General features: G+C 58.2%; 2 protein-coding genes across 2 annotated transcripts in view; both read right to left on the reverse strand.

Annotated features, from left to right (window-relative positions):
• The window catches only part of LOC102452635 (alpha-2-macroglobulin-like protein 1), a 124022-nt gene that overhangs the window by 988 nt on the left and 105441 nt on the right, over positions 1-17593 (reverse strand). The window contains exons 22-33 of the mRNA XM_089773964.1: positions 12512-12563; positions 12018-12092; positions 11510-11683; positions 11005-11086; positions 10288-10444; positions 4747-4821; positions 4201-4360; positions 3022-3521; positions 2785-2909; positions 1554-1644; positions 1072-1140; positions 668-770 (exon numbers count right to left, since the gene is read on the reverse strand). Coding sequence (XP_089630090.1) covers positions 668-770; positions 1072-1140; positions 1554-1644; positions 2785-2909; positions 3022-3521; positions 4201-4360; positions 4747-4821; positions 10288-10444; positions 11005-11086; positions 11510-11683; positions 12018-12092; positions 12512-12563 — 1663 coding nt within the window. The remainder of the gene's footprint in view (positions 1-667; positions 771-1071; positions 1141-1553; positions 1645-2784; positions 2910-3021; positions 3522-4200; positions 4361-4746; positions 4822-10287; positions 10445-11004; positions 11087-11509; positions 11684-12017; positions 12093-12511; positions 12564-17593) is intronic.
• Positions 12631-17593, reverse strand: part of LOC102447783 (alpha-2-macroglobulin-like) — a 51751-nt gene continuing 46788 nt past the window's right edge. The window contains exon 21 of the mRNA XM_075918689.2: positions 12631-12824. Coding sequence (XP_075774804.2) covers positions 12631-12824 — 194 coding nt within the window. The remainder of the gene's footprint in view (positions 12825-17593) is intronic.

The following is a 17593-nucleotide window of genomic DNA, read 5'->3' on the forward strand; positions in this document are numbered from 1 at the left end:
ACTTAGAAAAGTCTTCTCCTTCGCTGTGGGGCATGGCCCCAAGAATCCAATTTCCCCCTCCTGTGGGGGGGGAGTGGTGTCTTTCTGGTTCTCCCCCTTTGCACCTAGGCAGGCGGAGAAGAGAGACTTGTGTCCTCCTACAGCCAACTCAGCCAACAGCCCTGGCTCAGATCCTGTGGCCGGCAGAACCAGCTCCTGCCCCTTTGCTGGTCAGCCCGGAACTGAGCCAGGTTCCCTCCTTTTATTCTCCCTCCAGGCCTGGCATTGGCTGCAGGTAAAACGGGGCGGGGCTAATTGGACAAAAAGGCCTTGTGTAGCCCCTGCACTGCCAGGTCCTCCTCTCACTCCCTCACAGGCCCTGGAGGGGCAGGATTCCTCCTGCTCCTGCTCGGACGGCCCCAGTTACACTAGCTGCAGTGTCCCCACTGGCCCGACAAACACTGGGCTCCCGAGACCCTGTCATGAGCCAGACCCACAGAGTGAACCTGGGAAGGCTCCGACCTGAATCAACTGGGGCCCTTGGGACGGGGGAAAGTTCAGTGACTTCCCCCCCATCCCCACTGAGTGTGGCACAGCCCACCAGAGCAGCGGTAACGGGGGTGGGGCCCATGCCGGACACTGACTGTGCCAGCGTGCCCACAGGAGCGGGGCCCGAGGCGGGACTCACCCGGCTCGTAGTAATCGTACAGCCTCACAGGGGCCGCTCTGAGATTCTTCACAGGGAAATCCTGCTCCAGGGAGAAGGTGAAACTCGCCGCCTCCTTTGTCAGCTGCCGAGAGAGCGACAGAGCGAACGCCCGGGCTGAGCGTCTGCACTGACAGCTCCAGCCCCCTCCCAGCGAGCGGCCTGGCCCAGCTCCCCCACCCCTGAGCTCCCCACAGCCCCCTTCACGCCCTCCCTGGTGTTTGGCCGAGGCTGGTCCCAACTCCCCTTCCTACATGGAAACCGGGCCCTTGAGATGGGAGCAGATTTCACCTGAGTGTGGTGCAGCCAACCAGAGCAGTGGTAACAGGGATGGAGCCCGCGCAGGACACACCCTCCCCACTGGCACCAGAGCCCTGAGCACTCACCTGGTCCAGGTAGATGGTCACCTGGTCCTTCTGCACCTCCAGCCTCTTCACCAAGGGCTGCTTCTCCAGCTAGGAGCGGGGGGAGGAAACGGCTGAGCCTCGCACGGAGGGGCTGAGACCGGATTCACTGCCCGGCTGGGGGTGGGACATGGGGCCCTAAACACCCCCCATGGCCCAGGGGCCTGGCTGTCACCCCCCAGGTCACTAGGGGGCTGCTCTGGGAGGGAGAGGGTCTAGGCAGGGGCGCTTTGTTGCAGGGGAGCTAGTCACGGGCAGGAGCTGCTCAGTGACGGGATGGGAGACCCAGGGCTGTGCAGCGCCTCATGGCTGTGTTAGGGGGCGCTGTGCTGCGGGGGGCAGGGCGCTGTGGGGGTAGCTCTGTGGGGGTCAGAGCTGCAATCTGTGTTCTCCTGGGGGGCTGGGCTCTCCCCACGGACCAGCCCCTGGATTCGGACTGTGTGACTGGCACTGTCTGGTCTCACCTGCCCCAGGGAGCTCTTGGCGGGGACGTAGCCGGACGGCAGCTTGGCCTCGACGATGACCATGTTGGTGGCTGAGCGCTCCCCCCTGTACCTGCAAGAGGAGCCAGGGGCTGAGGCCGGGGCAGCCCTGGGTACAGACCCCAGGGGGATGGAGGGGCAGGGGAGGCCTCACATCTTCTCAGCCCTGCAGGCGTCTCAGGCCCTCTGCCTCCTCTGAGCTGTGAACCCCCCGTGTCCCCAGCCAGCCTGAGCAAGTGGCAGCGGCTCCAGGAGCTGCGTGGGAGTCAACTGCTCCAGATCAGCCCCAGGACCTGCCCGTCACTGCCTGGCGCATTGGTCCTGCTTTGGGCAGGGGGCTGGACTCAACGACCCCGAGGCCTCTTCCAACCCTCTGATTCTAAGATTTCAAGGGGCTCCGAGCCCTGGGGGTGAATAGCTCCCCCAGCACTTCAAGCCCCCCAGCCCTGCAGTAGGACGGTGTGTGGAGGGGGGGGGGTTTGGGTTCAAAGTGTTTCCACACTGAGGGGGGGACTCTTGGTGTCCCTGGGTTATTGGTGTTACAAGGTGAAAGGGGATTCAGGACCAGGCCAGTGGCTGGAGGGTGCAGACCCCAGTAATTGGGGGCCTGCAGACCCAGCTCGGACGACACGGATGGTTCCAGCCAGCGGGAGGCCAATGGGTGGCAGAGAGAGGACCCAGTGACCTGCCCGGCTGGTTCCAGTCAGGGGAGCGGAGGAAGGAGGAGGGGCGAGGGGAGCAGAGAGGGGCTGGAATACGGGGGCTGCTGGACGGGGCAGAGGGCTCAGGCAGAGGCCCCCAGGCTGCAGGGCAGACTCAGACGTGCTGGCGGAGGGGGCCAGGCCCACAGGCCTGAGAGTTCCTGTGCTGGGTTCAATGCTCAATAAACCTCCTGTTTCACGCTGGCTGAGTCGCTGCGGACTAGAGAACAGGGCTGCGCCGTCCCCTGGGAGTGCAGGCCCCGGGGCCCGGAGCGAGGGGACCCCCTGAGGGGCCCACGGCAGAGCCAGGCGGGCTGGAGCTCAGAGAGGTGGGGGAACGGGGGAGGGGCTCAGCCCCCAGGGGAGAGCGGATCCCCACGGAAGGGGGTTACCCCTGGGACCGCTGGGTGCCCTGTGAGTGTGACAGACAGCTCTGCCCAGCCACTTCCCCGCTGCCTGGGCCTGTCCCTGCCCCGGAGTCGGACCCAGCGGGTGGGGGGCCGGGCTGGTACCGGGCGTGCAGGGCCAGGCTGAAGCGGGATGCGGCGCCCTCGCTGCACTCCTTCGGCTCCGTCTCCACCCGCAGCTCAAAGGTGGCGGCGCTCTTGGGGGGCGGCACGTTGTAGCACAGAATCAGCTGGGAGAAAAGTGAGAGGGTTGGGGCGGAGCCTGGCACCGTGGGGCCCAGCCGTGGGGCAGTCCCAGGGCACAGCCACTCACTGCTGGGCCCCAGGGGCTCCTGCCCTCACCTGCACGAAGACACAGCCGCTGCCGCTGGCCTGCACCGTGTACTGCCCGGGGATCTCCTGCAGGGCCGCTCGCTGCAGCTCCAGCCGGTTGGCGTTCTCCACGTGGAATTGCTGCCGGGCCCCGGCCGGGGAGCTCACGGTCACCGACACCGTCCCGCTCGCGCTGTACGTCAGGGCTGCGTATCTGGCCAGGGCCTGCAGGGCCACCACCGTGTTCTGGGGCAGGAGAGTCACCGAGGGGACAACAGGACCCCGCCTCCAACTCTCTGCAGCAGGATCGGGATTTCCTGTGATGCTGACAGAGTCCTTGTAGAGATTCTCCTGCTTGCTGAGCCAGCGGGCGATCTGGGAGGCGGTCGCCAAGTCGGCAGCAGACACGTTGGGCAGGGAGAGATGGGCCAGCAGCACGTAAGCCGTCAGCTCCACCTCCACCATATGGTTCCGGTGGGACTCGGGGCTGGGCAGGCCCTTCACCTGCCTCCGCCAGTGGAGCTGTCCCCCTAGGAGAGGGGCCGAGGGAAGGGCAGCCCACGGCTGCAGTTACAACACAGCGGGTCACCTGTTTCCTTGGCAAAGGGACCGTGGGTCTTCCCTGGCCAGAGGGATTCCTGCCCCCCACCGAATGCAGCCACCTCTGGGGCAGGACACAGCAGCTGGTTCCCAGGGCACTGGAGGGCTACACAGGGAGAACAGGAGGCCACTGGGCTGGTCATTGTTAGGGTCCCCGGCTCAAAACCCTGGAGCTGCTGTTCCCTAGACTAAAGCCCAGCCCTGTGCTTCACCGACTGCCATAAGCAGGTATATCCCCCCCCCCAGCCCATTAGAAATATTCGCTGTATTCTATCCACAACCCAAAATCCATCCCAGCCCCACCCCCAGGGAACAGGCCACATGCATTAGATGAGCGGCTGGTGGGGGAAGATCAAATTGGAGACCCCATGGGATGCAATTGCCCAGCCTGCTTGTGCTCGGGATCACCGCTGGTAGAGGGGGACACTGAGTACCGGAGTGAGGGGTCCTCGGGCAGGGGGCAGGAGGGGAGCAGGGCCCAGCTGAAGGGCCGAGGGAAGAGCCATCACCAGGGCAGGGGGCAGTGGGTGGGCAGGGCCGTGGGGGGCAGCCCTGCCCTGTGTCTGGAGGCCACCAGGGGGAGGGCACTGGAGCAAGGCGCTGCGGTACCGGCTCTGACGCTGTGCTGGGCCAGGCTCTCCAGAAGGGCATCCCGCAGCTCCGTGCGCCCTGCCAGCCCGAAGGCGTAGGCCAGCAGCGCCCGCGTGTAGAGGTCACTGGTGCGTGAGGACTCCTGGAGGCACTGGAGGGCCCTGGTCACCATGGGGTCCTGGGACGGGGGAGACACCCAACAGACTCTCTCACAGCGCTGCACCTGGCAGCCAGCTTTCACCTGTCCCAGCCCGTCCCTGCCCCCGTCACCTGCACCCTGCACCCCCACAAGCCTCACCCAGGTTCCCCCACTGAGCTCTAGACACCAAACCAGCTCAGCCGCTCCCCACCTGCCAAATCTCCCTGCCCTACCCCAGCCCAACACCCCACATCACCCTGACCCAGGCCTTGGTACCAACTCAACACAGACTGCCAGCACCCCCTCCCCCAACACCTCCTCCTATCTCCAGTACCCCGAACATCGCCCTGACACCCCCATATCCTCACCCTCAGCCCCCCAGGCCCTGGTCCCAGCCCCGGCAGGAAGGCAGGGCTTGGCCTCACCGTGAGCGGCTGCCCCAGCTCCAGCAGCGCTGCCGTGACGTAAGCCGAGAGAGAGATTTCATCCACGATGCCGCCCTGGGGGGGGTGGAGACACCGGGAGCTGCCTCAGGCCAGGCCTGTAGGGCCAGCAGATCTGGCTCCAGCGCTGTGGGGGGCTTGCATGGGCCCCTCCTCCTGCTGGGGCCTGTCAGGCCCACGTGGGTCGTAGCAGCCCGGGAGGCCAGGCTGTGGCAGTGAGTCCCACGGGCTAGTTCGCGCGAGGCGGCAATGGCTCCATGGCCACGGCTGCACTGGGCCCCGTGTGAAATCCTCCCTCAGCCCCTGCGCCAGGGCCGGGCTGCGGGTTTGCAGGGACGTTCCCCAGACGCCTGTGGAGACGCGGGGCCGGTCCTGCAGCGGCTGAGGGATTCGCCCCCCCCGGGCGAGCTCCGGCTCGTTAAATCGTCCCCCGCGCGGGAATCCAGACTGTGCCTGAGATTTGTCTCCTCCTAGCTCCCAACCGGCCGGGGGCGGCCCCAGCCCTCCCAGATAGACCCGGCCCCTGCAAACGGCTGGGGACCAGCGGGGCCCAAACCGCAGCCTCTGGGATCGGAGACTGAGTGGAAACCTTTCACCACAAGCCAGATCCACATTCAGTGCACCTGCCCCGTGCCCCCATGCCCTGGAACTTGGGTCCTTCGGACTACATCTCCCATGATGCACCAGAACTGCTCTTCTGACCCAGCTGTGTGGGGGGGGGGGGGTGTCATGGTAGTCACATGACTTCAAGGCCAGGCTGGGCCCACCATGCTCTCCATGCCATGCAATGGGTGTGGGGTCTGCTCGGTGCCAGTGGGGAGCCTGGGCTGCTCAGGAGCCAGGGTGGATGGAGCAGGGCTGCTCCCTCCTGCAAAAACCCTCTGACCCGGTGTGACGTTATTGGGTTCTGAAGATCACTGTTGCACCCGTGCGGGGGGGGGGGGGCGGTTGTCACAAAAGTCTGTACAGAGGGGCCACGTGAGGTGTCACATGAAAGCTTCTGTTCTACTGACTGTCTGTGCTATTCACGTACTTGTGTAATGTCTGTCTGCGGAGTTATAATTATGGACTCTGTGGTGATGCTGGAAGGTTCTCTGTCTGAGCAGAGCAATGGGCAAAGAATGGTCAGCCAGTGGCTATGCTAATTAGCAAGGCTCCAGAGACAATAGATCTCCAAGTTCCAGAGACACACTTGAGGAATGTCTGGGTATCTGCAGACCAGCCACAATAATGGTTGCTGCCTTGGGACACAAGGATAGATCTTTGGACCATGTGACCTGCAGTGACCTGCTCTGGCCAGGAAGGTGCCAGGAGAGGGATATAAGTGCCATGTGGCACCCTCTGTCTGCTCTTGAGTTCAGCTCCTGATCCCAGATGCAGCCTTGCGGGGAACAACAAGCCAGAAAGAACCGTGGACCCATCCTGACATGGGATGTAATCAGAGACTTTTAAGAGAGCAGTTTGTAACGTCTCTGCTAAGAGTCTGTATCGAGAACTGGGAGATTCGATGCATGTGATGTATTCTCCTTTAACAACCTCACTCTCGTGCTTTTCTTTCTTTTAGTAACAAACCTTTAGCTTTTAGATTCTAAAGGATTGGCTCAGTGTGATCATAGAATCATAGAATAATAGAACTGGAAGAGACCTCAGAAGGTCATTAAGTCCAGCCCCCTGCTCTAGGCAGTGTCACGTTGCTGGATCTTGAGGGAAGCAGCCAGATCACTGATGCACCCCTAGGTGGGGGTGTTGGCCCCAGAAATTGGTATAAAAGGAAGCCATGTGGGGTATTGAATGGGAGCCTATCGTTTGTGGATCTTATGTACGCTATTTATGTGAGTATATAATGTCTGTGTGTGTAGGTAGGAATCTGTAATCTGTGTGGAAGCTGAATATTTCTCTGAATGTGGTTAAGCATTGCTATGGACAGGCTGAGTAGCGAAGCCCTGTGGAACAATGGCACTTGATGGCCCAAGGACACACCTAACGCAGGAGGGCGGAGACCCAAGAGCTGCCAGCAGAGAGAGGCTGAGGACCAGGTGACCGGCTGAGACCAGAAGAGACCAGGAAGGAGGTATAAAGAGGCCATGTGGTCGATGCCATTTTGTCTTCAGCTCAGCACTTCATCCCAGAGGCAGCAGTGCAGGGATTGAAGGGCCCGAAAGACCTGTGGACTCATCCTGATCTTAGGATGTGCAATAAGAACTTTTAAACCAGCAGCTGCAACATCTCTGCTAGAGCTTGCACCGAGAACTGGGAGATTCGGTGCATGTAACGTACTGTACTTTAATAACCTTACTCTCATGCTTTTCTTTCTTGTGTTAATAAACCTTTAGTTGTTAGATGCTAAAGGATTGGCCCAGCGTGATTTGTGGGTAAGGTCCAAAGGATAAATTGGCCAGAGATCTGTGGCTGGTTTCCTGGAACTGGACAGAACTTGTTCGGGGTAGGTGGGATTAGGTGCTAGGACCCCCCACCTGTGTATGAGGTCTGGGGCCATCTGGGGCATGGTTATTGCTGGGGTGTCGGAGGGGTTTTGCTCGTGAGGCTTCAGGCAGGCTGCTGAAGTGCTCTGTGGGACTGGTTTGTGGCCTGTTTGGAGAGGTCACCAGTCTGGGGGCTGTAAGGAGCCCCGGATTTGAGCAATTCGCCCTGAGCGGACGCCCTCAGCTGTGCCCAGATACGGCCCGGTCCGTCACAGTGGCGTAGTCGGCAGAATCCACAGATCTTGGTCAATTGAGCTTTGGGATCAGGACCCCACACTGTCTAAATTTGATTTTTAGTACTGAGAGTCTGGTTGGGTAAAGGGCAGCTGAAATGAGTCAGTGCCAGTATGAGAGCCTAAATAGAGAGGCTCTGAAGGATTTGTGCTCGGGGAGAGGCATTGCCTTTAGGAAAAGGGCCTCTAAACTAGATCTGGTAGTGTTGTTACTAACCAGAGATGTGGATGAAAAGGAGCAGAAGCGAGCCAAGGAAGCTGCTGAAAGAAGGCAGAAGGCAGATGAAGAAATTGCTAAGAGAAAGCAGGAGATGGATCGGGAACTTGAGATGAGAAAAGCAGAACATGCAGAGAGAAGGGCAGAGCATGCAAAGAAGATGGCCCTAGCCAAGGAGGAAAATGCTAGACTTGACCTCCAGCTTAAGAGACTAAAAGAACAAGAGAGACTGTATTCTCCTGAAGGTTCAATGTATAACTCTGTGGGTATGCGGTGTGCTTATGATATGGCAGACGTATTTTGCCCAGCTGATGTGATGACCCAATCCCAAAGCATGTGTGAATGCAAACCTTTTGTGTTACCTGTAGCTAACAGGGAGGTTTGGGTAGGGGATGCACGTGGGTATGGAAAGTTTCCCGGAGCTGGTCAGTCTCCCTGTACCCAAGGGGAAAGTGTCTCTACATGTGTGCCTGTGGCAGATGCCTGTGTGTCTGTGCAAGGGGGCAGTGAGCCTGTGGGTGAGAGCCCGTCTGATGCCTCAGAGGTGAGGCTGGAATCAGAACCAGGGCAGGAAGAGCCCAGAAGTCAGGGAAATGTTTCTCCGGGGCAGCCTGGAGTGGCTGGCCAGAGTGAAGCTTTAGTTGAGGATCATAGAATCACAGAATCATAGAATAATAGGACTGGAAGGGACCTCGAGAGGTCATCGAGTCCAGCCCCCCGCCCTCAAGGCAGGATCAAGCTCCGTCTACACCATCCCTGACAGATGTCTATCTAACCTGTTCTTAAATATCTCCAGAGAGGGAGATTCCACCACCTCCCTTGGCAATTTATTCCAATATTTGACCACCCTGACAGTTAGGAATTTTTTCCTAATGTCCAATCTAAACCTCCCCTGCTGCACTTTAAGCCCATTACTCCTTGTCCTGTCCTCAGAAACCAAGAGGAACAAATTTTCTCCTTCCTCCTTGTGACACCCTTTTAGATATTTGAAAACCGCTATCATGTCCCCCCTTAATCTTCTTTTTTCCAGGAGTTGGTGGCTGGTGAGGAGTTGGTGGCTGGTGAGGTTTGTGGAATTGAACCTGCACAAGCTGAAATTGAGTTGTGTGAAGCACAGTGTGTGCAAGCTGGCAATTTGGCTGGTGGAAGTAGCAGTGGGGCAGTAAAGGAAGCTGTCCCAGTGGCTAGCTGTATGCCTGAGATTAGCCAGGGGTATTGGGACAAGGGAAAACCTGTCTCTGGTTGTCTGTCCGTGTGTGGAGAAGAGTTTCTTCCTTTGTCTGAGGAAGATGCCCCACAGCCTGTGTTGGCTGAGAGCAGTGTTGTTGTCCCAGAGTTAGGTCTGGATATGGCTAAGGCCCAGGAAGGGGGTGGCCCAAGGTTTGTGTCTGCTGGGGAGAGGGATGAGGTGACTCAGGTAGAGTCAGTCAGTGTTTTGCCAGAACCCCAGAGACCAGACAGTGGTGACCCTATCTCTGCCCTTAAGCGTATCTACCTCTCCCCCCAGCTTAGTGTCATCCGCAAACTTGCTGAGGGTGCAATCCATCCCCTCATCCTGGTCATTAATAAAGATATTGAACAAAACCGGTCCTAGAACCGAACCTTGGGGCACTCCGCTAGAAACCAACCACCATCCTGACATTGAGCCATTGATCACTACCCGCTGGGCCCGGCCTTCTAGCCAGCTTTCTATCCATCTTACCGTCCATTTATCCAATCCACAATCCCTTAGCTTGCTGGCAAGAATATTGTGGGAGACCGTATCAAAAGCCTTGCTAAAGTCAAGGTATATCACATCCACTGACTTCCCCATGTCCACCGAGCCAGTTACCTCATCATAGAAGCTAATCAGATTGGTCAGGCACAACTTTCCCTTTGTGAATCCATGGTGACTATTCCTAATCACTTTCCTCTCATCCAAGTGACTCAATATGGATCCCTTAAGGATCCCTTCCATGATTTTTCCAGGAACCGAGGTAAGACTGACTGGCCTATAGTTCCCTGGATCATCCTTCTTCCCTTTTTTGAAGATGGGCACTACATTTGCCTTTTTCCAGTCATCCGGGATTTCTCCCGATCTCCACGACTTTTCAAAGATAATAGCCAAAGTGATCTTGTGGGTAAGATCCAGAATGTAAATCGATTGGGATCTGTGGCTGGTTTCTTGGGACCAGAAGAACCCGTTCAGGGGAGGTGAAATTGGGTTCTAGACCCCTCACCTGTGTGTAGGCCCGGGGCTGATTGGGGCACAGGGAGAGCTGGGTATCAGAGGGGTTTTGCTCGTGAGGTTTCTTGCTGGCCAGATTGGCAGCTGAAGGGCTCTGTGTGACTGGTTTGTGGCCTATTTGGGAAGGGCCTCCACTCAGGGGCTGTAAGGAGCAATTTGCCCTGAGCGGACGCCCTCAGCTGTGCCCAGACCCGGCCCTGTCCGTCACACCTGGCTCTCCGGCCCATTCAGCTACCACTAAAACCCAGGGAAACCCCCAAGCGAAACCGGATTACAAAAACCAGCTGCCATAGGGGGGCCCAGGGACTTGCCCAGCTTCTCCCTCCTCTCCCACCCCATCAGCCCATCCCCCTGGCATCCCACCTGCAGGATGTTCCTCAATGGCTCCCCCACACGGTGGAAGCAGCCGCTCTCCAGCTGGTGACGCTGCAGCCACCGCAGGCTGCGGTTTACATGCTTCTCATCGATGGAGATGTAGGGTCTGGCCTGGCCAAAGGACTTGAGGACGAAGGCCGTCAGCCTGGGTGGGGAGAGACCCGTTACAGCAGGGGTGGGGAACCATTTTGATGTGGGGGTCATTGACCCACAGAAAAATTGGTCGGGGGCCATGGACAAGTGAGAAGCAAAGAGAGAAGGAGAAAGACCCTCCCCCCATTCTCCTCACACACCAAAGCCTGGGGGGGGGGGGGGAGCAGACTAGTAGACATTGTGTGCTCCAGCCCCGTGGGTTGGGGGCTGGGGTGCCAGCACAGACTCCCCAATGCTGAGCCTCGGGGGCTGGATCCAAGCAAGCCAGGGGCTGCATTCGGCCCCTGGGCCTGAAGGACCCTCAGCTGGAGAGGCTGCGGGCCAAGAAGGAGGCATGTTTAGGGCCAGGGTTGGGGGGGATCTAGCACATGGAGGGGGATGAGCAGAGCTGTCAGGGGAGCCCGGGCTAGGACTGGGAGATCAGAGAGAGGGCCGTGGGGCAGAGCTGTGTGGGGAGCAGGACTGGAATAACAGTGGGGCTGGGGGCCAGGCTGCAGCCCATGTATGTCCTGTCCCCACCTGGAGCCCTGACTCCCCCGTTCAGCCCCTCACCAGCTATTGCCTGTGGGGTCGCTCTTCCTATGTTTGCTGTAGGAGCCGTCCTTGCGCTTATAGCGAAGCTGGCGCTGGTACCCTGCAGGGCAGGAGAGATGCACTGAGTCCTGGATCTGCTCATCTGCAGGGGTTAGAATCCACCCCAGCCCCCCCCCCCCCCCACCACCACGCTAGCCCCCCCCTCCCACCACCACGCTGAGAATCAGAGACTCCAAGAGGCGGTCTGAATGCACTGACAGAGCTGAGGCTGAATAATGCCCTGACCCCGCAGTTCCCTGGCCTGGGGCTGGACACCCCGGTGTTCCTAGAGGGGAAAAGGCTTTTCTCCCTTTCCCAAGCCCCTGAGCCAAACACTCCCCATGCACCTGGGTGGGAACTGCTGTCCAGAGAGAAAGGCCCAGGATCCCATTCCCTGACCCCAGGGCCAGCCAGTGCCCAGAGCTGGGGCTGGACTGGAACCCGGGCCCAGAGTCCTGGGGGCGGGGGAGGGGAGGACACTCACCGCTCTGCAGGAATCCCTGGGCCTTGTCTCTGATCTCCGGGCTCAGCTGCCCGCTCTTCTCCAGGTACTGCAGGGTGTAGATGTTGAGAGCGAACTGGACCATGTTCTGTTCTACATCGTTGAAGAACGTGGGCTGCAGGTCTATGTTCTGCAGAGCCGCGCCCATTATGTCTCCTGCCACCAAGGGAATCGGGAAGCAGAGAATGACCAGGCTGAACAACAGCTGCCCGGCCTCCGAGCCCCTAGTTCAATTCAGCCTGAATGGCCAAGAGGCCAATGCCCTGGCACAGCTTCCTGGCACCACCGTGAGAGTCTGCGGCCCCTCGCTGGGCGAGGCCCTGGAGCACAGACTGCAGGACCGGTCCTGCCCCAGCCCAAGGCCCCCACTCCACCTCCTGGGGCTTTCCCGTCCGTGACGCCCTGGTTCTCTGACCGGAGCGCTGGGCACAGCCGGGCTGGCTGGGCAGGCACCGCGCCCTGGCAGGGGTGGGGCAGGGGAATTCCTTACCCAGGACAGTCACGTGGGCCCGCTCGGACCCCGCCAGGACGTTCGCAGGCAGCTGTAAGGAGATTTCTTCGGACGCTGCGAGACACAAAGGCAAAGACACAACCGGAAAGGCCTGATGGGAGCCTGCCCCAGCCTCCAGCCAATCAGATCCCCCCATTCCACACCACTCGGGGGGTCTCGCCCGGTCACCTCCCCTCGCTCAGTCCCAAGCTCCCCACGCCGTGGTACGCCAGGGCCTTGGGGGAGGGGCAGGGTTCTCAGGGCTGGGCCCAGCCTGTGGGGTTGGCCCCTCTCCCGGCCCCACAGGGCCCTTATGATGAGCTCTGCAGGGAGCTTAGGTCACACGGGCCAGGCTGACGGGAGGAGGAGCTGGTGCAACGGGCCCAGTGAGACTCGGTAGGAGGAGCTCGGGCCATTGGCCCATGGCAGCTGGTTCTATAACTGCTCAGGCATCTCCCTGTGTTACGGGCCCCAGACAGGCGCTGGGCTCCTACCTTCCTGGCAGAGCAGGGAGCTGTGCGACTTCTCCTCCACGATCCCCCCCGGCTGTTGGGAAGGAGCATCAGAGAGTCAGGAGACAGGACCCTGCACGTCACAGCCTGACAAAGGTCAATCACAAGTGCACACTCGGCCGATTGGCAACCCCACCTCCCTCCACTGAGCCTGGGCTTGAGCAGACACTGACCAGGACCAGCAGGGGCTTGATCACGGTGTCCACTAGCTCCTGGGCCGGCACCATGGCCAGCTCCGTGCCGCACAGCTCCTCCGTGCGCAGGGCCTCCGTGCTGACGGTGAAGTTCCCCTCCCCTGCGGAGCCAGGCGGAGACGCCCGTTAGAGAGCCCCACGCCCATGCCCAGCCGCTGCAGAGGGCCCCGGTCCGAGAGGGGAGGGGACAGCAAGGGGGAGGATGGAGAAGGAGGGAGAGAAAATCAGAATAAAGACAAAAAGGTGAGAGAGAGAAAGGGGGAGAAGAGAGGGCAGAGCCGAGGGAGGTGGCGCCTGTGGGAAGTGGCGCGTAGGCTGGAAGGGGTTTCTCTGCCCGGGTGTCTTCCCCCCCACCCTTCAGCTCTTCCCCTGTTCCCCTCCCTCATGGAGCCAAGCCCTGAGTGACCCTTTCCCACCCTCCCTCCACCTCCCAGCACAGAGCCTCTGATGCCTCTGCCCCATCTGCCTCCATTAGCCTTGATTGGGGGGGGGGGGGTTCCTGTGACCGACCAGGCCGTGTCTGGGCACAGCTGAGGGCGTCTGCTCGGGGAAAATTGCTCAACTTCGGGGCTCCTTACAGCCCCCAGACTGGTGACCTCTCCAAACAGGGCACAAACGAGTCCCACAGAGCGCTTCAGCAGCCTGCCTGAAGCCTCCCAAGCAAAACCCCTCCGACACCCCAGCAATATCCGTGCCCCAGATGGCCCCGGGCCTCATACACAGGTGGGGGGGGGGGTCTTAGAGCCCAATCCCACCTACCCCAAACGAGTTCTGTCCAGTTCCAAGAAACCAGCCACAGATCCCTGGTCAATTTACCCTCTGGACCTTACCCACAAATCACGCTGAGCCAATTCTTTAGAATCTATCCTCTAAAGCTTTATTGCCACAAGAAAGAAAAGCATGAGAGTAAGGTTGCTAAAGTATCATACATTACATGCATCGAATCTCCCAGTCCTCGATGCAGGCTCTAGCAGAGATGTTACAGCTGCTGGCTTAAGAGTACTTGTTGCGCATCCTAAGATCAGGATGGGTCCACAGGTCTTTCCAGCTCTTCAATCCCTTCACTGCTGCCTCTGGGATGAAGTGCTGAGCTGAGAACCAAGATGGAGTCGACCACATGGCCTATTTATCCCTCCTTCCTGGTCTCTCCTTGGCTACAACAGGTCACCTGGCCCATGGCCTATCCCTGTGTTCCCTGCTGGTAGCCCCTAGGGCTGAGTCACCACTCTTGAGGTGTGTCCTTGGCCTATAGAGGGCTATTGTTCCAGAGCTTTGCTCGTTAGCATGTCCATAGGCTGAGCTGCTTTGCCCATAGTTCAACCACATACAGAGAAACATTTGGTATCCACACAAAATACATGCTTCTCACTTCACATACCGACATTATACAATCCCATGAATAGCATATATGGAATCAGAAGAAAGTAGGTTTCTATGGGACACCTCACAGGGCCCCCTTTGTGCCACTTTTGTGGCCAACATCCCCCCCTCCCATGGGTGCAGCCATGATCTGGCTGCTTCCCTCAAAATCCAGTAACGTGACAGCCCCCCAGAGCATGAGCCAGCCAGTTGCAGCCATATCATGAGCATTAGGCCACATGTGTTAATAGAAGAGAGCACCGCGCACTGGGGTTGCTTTCAAAGCAGGCTTTAGGGAAGGGACGGGCGACATTTTTTGATGGGGGCTCCACTCTAAAAAAAAAAAAATTGCGGCCTCCGTGAGTCCCAGGCCTTGGAGACACGTGCGAGCTGTGTGGAGGGGGCGTGTGACTCCTCGGTCAGGTCACGGGGCGTTTGGAATCGTTGCAGTGGGAGGGAGGATTCTGCTGCCTCTGCCTCGAGGAGCACCCCCATGAATCTGTCTCTTGGGGGGCTCTACGGTAGATTTGTGGATATTTATCAGGAGCCCAGTTGGGAGGAGCAGTCTCTGGTAGCGTTTGTCGTGGGTACTGTGTGTTGGCGTGTGGGCCCTGGGTTAGGCAGTCGTCAAGGCAGGGAAAATAATGATGTTCTGCCTCCTAAGAAAAGCCGTGACCAGAGCTAAAGTCTTGGAAAAAACTCCAGGGGCCGTGGACAGACCAAAAGGAAGGACTCGGTATTGGTAGTGATCTTGTCCTACCACGAACCTGAGAAATCTCCCATGGGCAGGATGACTGGGTGTATGAAAATATGCGTCCTGAAGGTCTAGGGTGAGAACCAGACCCCTGTGTCCAGTGCTGGTAGAATAGTTGCAGGAGCCACCATTCTGAATTTGCTGCTGCAGACAAACCTCTTGAGCTTTCTGAGACCTAAAATTGGCCTCCTGCCCCGTTTTCTTGGCAGTTAGAAAGTAGTTGGAATAGAATCCTCTTCCCTGATATCGGTGGGAACCGGTTCTATTGCCCCTAGGCTGAGCAGCTTGTAACACGTCTCGTGGGAGGGGTCCCTGAAGAGGGACGGGGTACGGGGTTGGGTAGGGGGTATAGATGTACCAGGGATTGTGTAGCCTGATTTGATGATCTCAAGAACCTGTTTGTCCATTGTGATCGAACCCCATTGATGATAAAAGGGTCTCATGCAGGGAAGGAAGTTTGTATCTGGATGAGCTGCCTCTAGAGTGGTCGCTCAGACCCCTGATGAAAGCTTCAAATCTGCTGTCTATTTGAAGTGGACTGAGTGCTGGAGGACGGGTTGTGTTGAGTCCCCTTCTACTGGGGCGTTGCTTGGACCTGTGGTCATATGGCCTCTGCTGTTGCCTGTGATAGTTCAAGTCTCTTGGTCTGTGGTTTGGGATGAATCTGAGTCTTTTATTAGCCCGGGTGTTCATGCCAAAGTACGCAGTGTGGTGCGGGAATCTTTCAGTGAGTGTAACACCGCATCTGGTTTTGTAGCAAACGGTTGGTTCCTCTCAAAGGGAGGGTCCCTCCTCCTTTGTCTGTAATTCTTTCAGGACTCCCAATGATTGTAACCATGGGGCCCTGAGCATTACTCTTGCTGTTGCAGGGATCCTGCTGTATCCACCACATCCATTGCAGCCTGGAGAGCTGTCTTTGCCATGGATTGGCCCTCTTTGATGATGGACTGGAGACGGGGTCTCTTGTTTTCAGGAAGGTCCTGTAAGAGATCTTGTAATCTGGAATAACTGGCATGACCATAGTTAGGCAGAAGGGCCATTGAATTTGATATCCTGCACTGGAGGCTGGCGGAGGAGTACACTTTCCGGCCAAAGAGATCTAAGCCTTTGTGCTCTTTCTCTTGAGGTGTAGATTTGTATTGGGAATGTTTTGATTTGTGATGAACCAAGCCCACAACCAATGAGTTTGGGTGCGGATGTGAGAATAGAAAATCCATCCCTTTGGCTGGGACAAATATTTTCTGCTCACTCTGTGGTTGGTGGGGGGAGTAGAAGCCAGCGTCTGCCAGAGCACATCCGATGGTTCCACGATAGACTCATTAATGGGCAATGCTACCTTTGATGATGAAGCTGGGTGGAGTATTTTGAGTAATTTATATGGTTTGTCCTGCACTGAGCCATTTGAATAATTCTTGAAATTGTTTTAGGTCGTCTGCAGGTGGAGAGGGTGAAACTTGGAAAACTGCCTCCTCTGGAACAGGGGAAGACGGCGGGACCTGTGAGGAGCTCTCGGAATTGGACTGAGGAAAGTGCTGGGTCTGCCTGGGTTGTTACTGAGGGATGGGCACTAGAAGGTGATGAATGAGCCGTGGTGGCTGGAGACCCTGTAGCTGTAAGCGCTGGTGTAGACGCTGGGGTATCTCATGAGCGGTGGTGATGGAAGTAGCAGGGGCAATATTGGTGCCATTGTTCCCAGAGAGGCCACTGAGGTTGAAGCTGTTGCGGTGGATACGCCCATGGGTGGTTAAGCCATGGAAGCTGCGGGGGCGGCTGAAAACGATGGTGTCGGGTGGAGCGCCATGAAGCCACTGACCCCGCTGGGGATGAGACAAAAACGACTCCCCTGCCTGCTGCCATGTTTAGCTCATGGTGACGCTGGTGTGGGAGAGTGGGGAAAACTTCTTCACTCTGTCTGTACGGGCTAGATTGAGGTAGCGCTGGGGAGCGTGGTGACGGTGGCTCCCTGCACCGATGGAGAGGGTGCACCCGACTGGGGCTTTTTGTAAGTGACGTGACTTTTTAGTCGCTTTCTTATGCTCCGGTGCCATTGCTGGTTTATCTCCGACTGCCAGGAACTGGCTCGTTCATTGCTGGGGCGCCTGTGGGTGCCGGCGGTGGCGTATCCTGCCAGTGCCAGCTAGGTAGCTGCATCGGAGGGGCTGAGCCTTTCTGTTCTGGCAGCTCTGTTAGCTGAGGTCTGTCTTCTCAGCACCGGGGAACGGGCAGCACAGGACGTGGGGGCAGCGATTGTGCCGCAGAAGCCTGCAGCACTCGAGAGCCTCTGTGGGCGATGAACTTGCCCTTGCACAGGGCGCTGAGTGTGCCCGAGTGTCTGGGGACTTATCCCTGAGAGGCTGGAGGGATTCCTCCCAGAGGAGGTTCTTCAGCCTCATTCCGCACCGATTCCCCGCTCTGGGGGCACTTTTACGTATGTGGCTTTTGCCCAGGTATTTAACACAGGACGCGTGTCCGTCAGAAACTGGCCTTGAGTCCCGACATGAATCACATTTCCTGAAGCCAGGAGAGCCTGGCATGTAGAGCGAACGTGAGGAATCGGAGTTTGGAGAGAAACAGAGTGGAGAAGGGGGAAACTGGGGAAGCGTTTTTGTTGTCATCGGTGGTGGGTCTTTTAAAGAACTACGTGAACCTGCTCTTACACTGACTAAAACTATTGGCAGCTGGTAAAGTAACTACACTGCTTTTCAATTCCCTGTCAGACAGGAGAGCACTGCTGTGACTCCGTCTTCCGCTGAGGAC

This window comes from Pelodiscus sinensis, chromosome 29 (genome assembly GCF_052426305.1).
Source record: "Pelodiscus sinensis isolate ZL-2025 chromosome 29, ASM5242630v1, whole genome shotgun sequence".
NCBI lineage: Eukaryota > Metazoa > Chordata > Testudines > Trionychidae > Pelodiscus > Pelodiscus sinensis.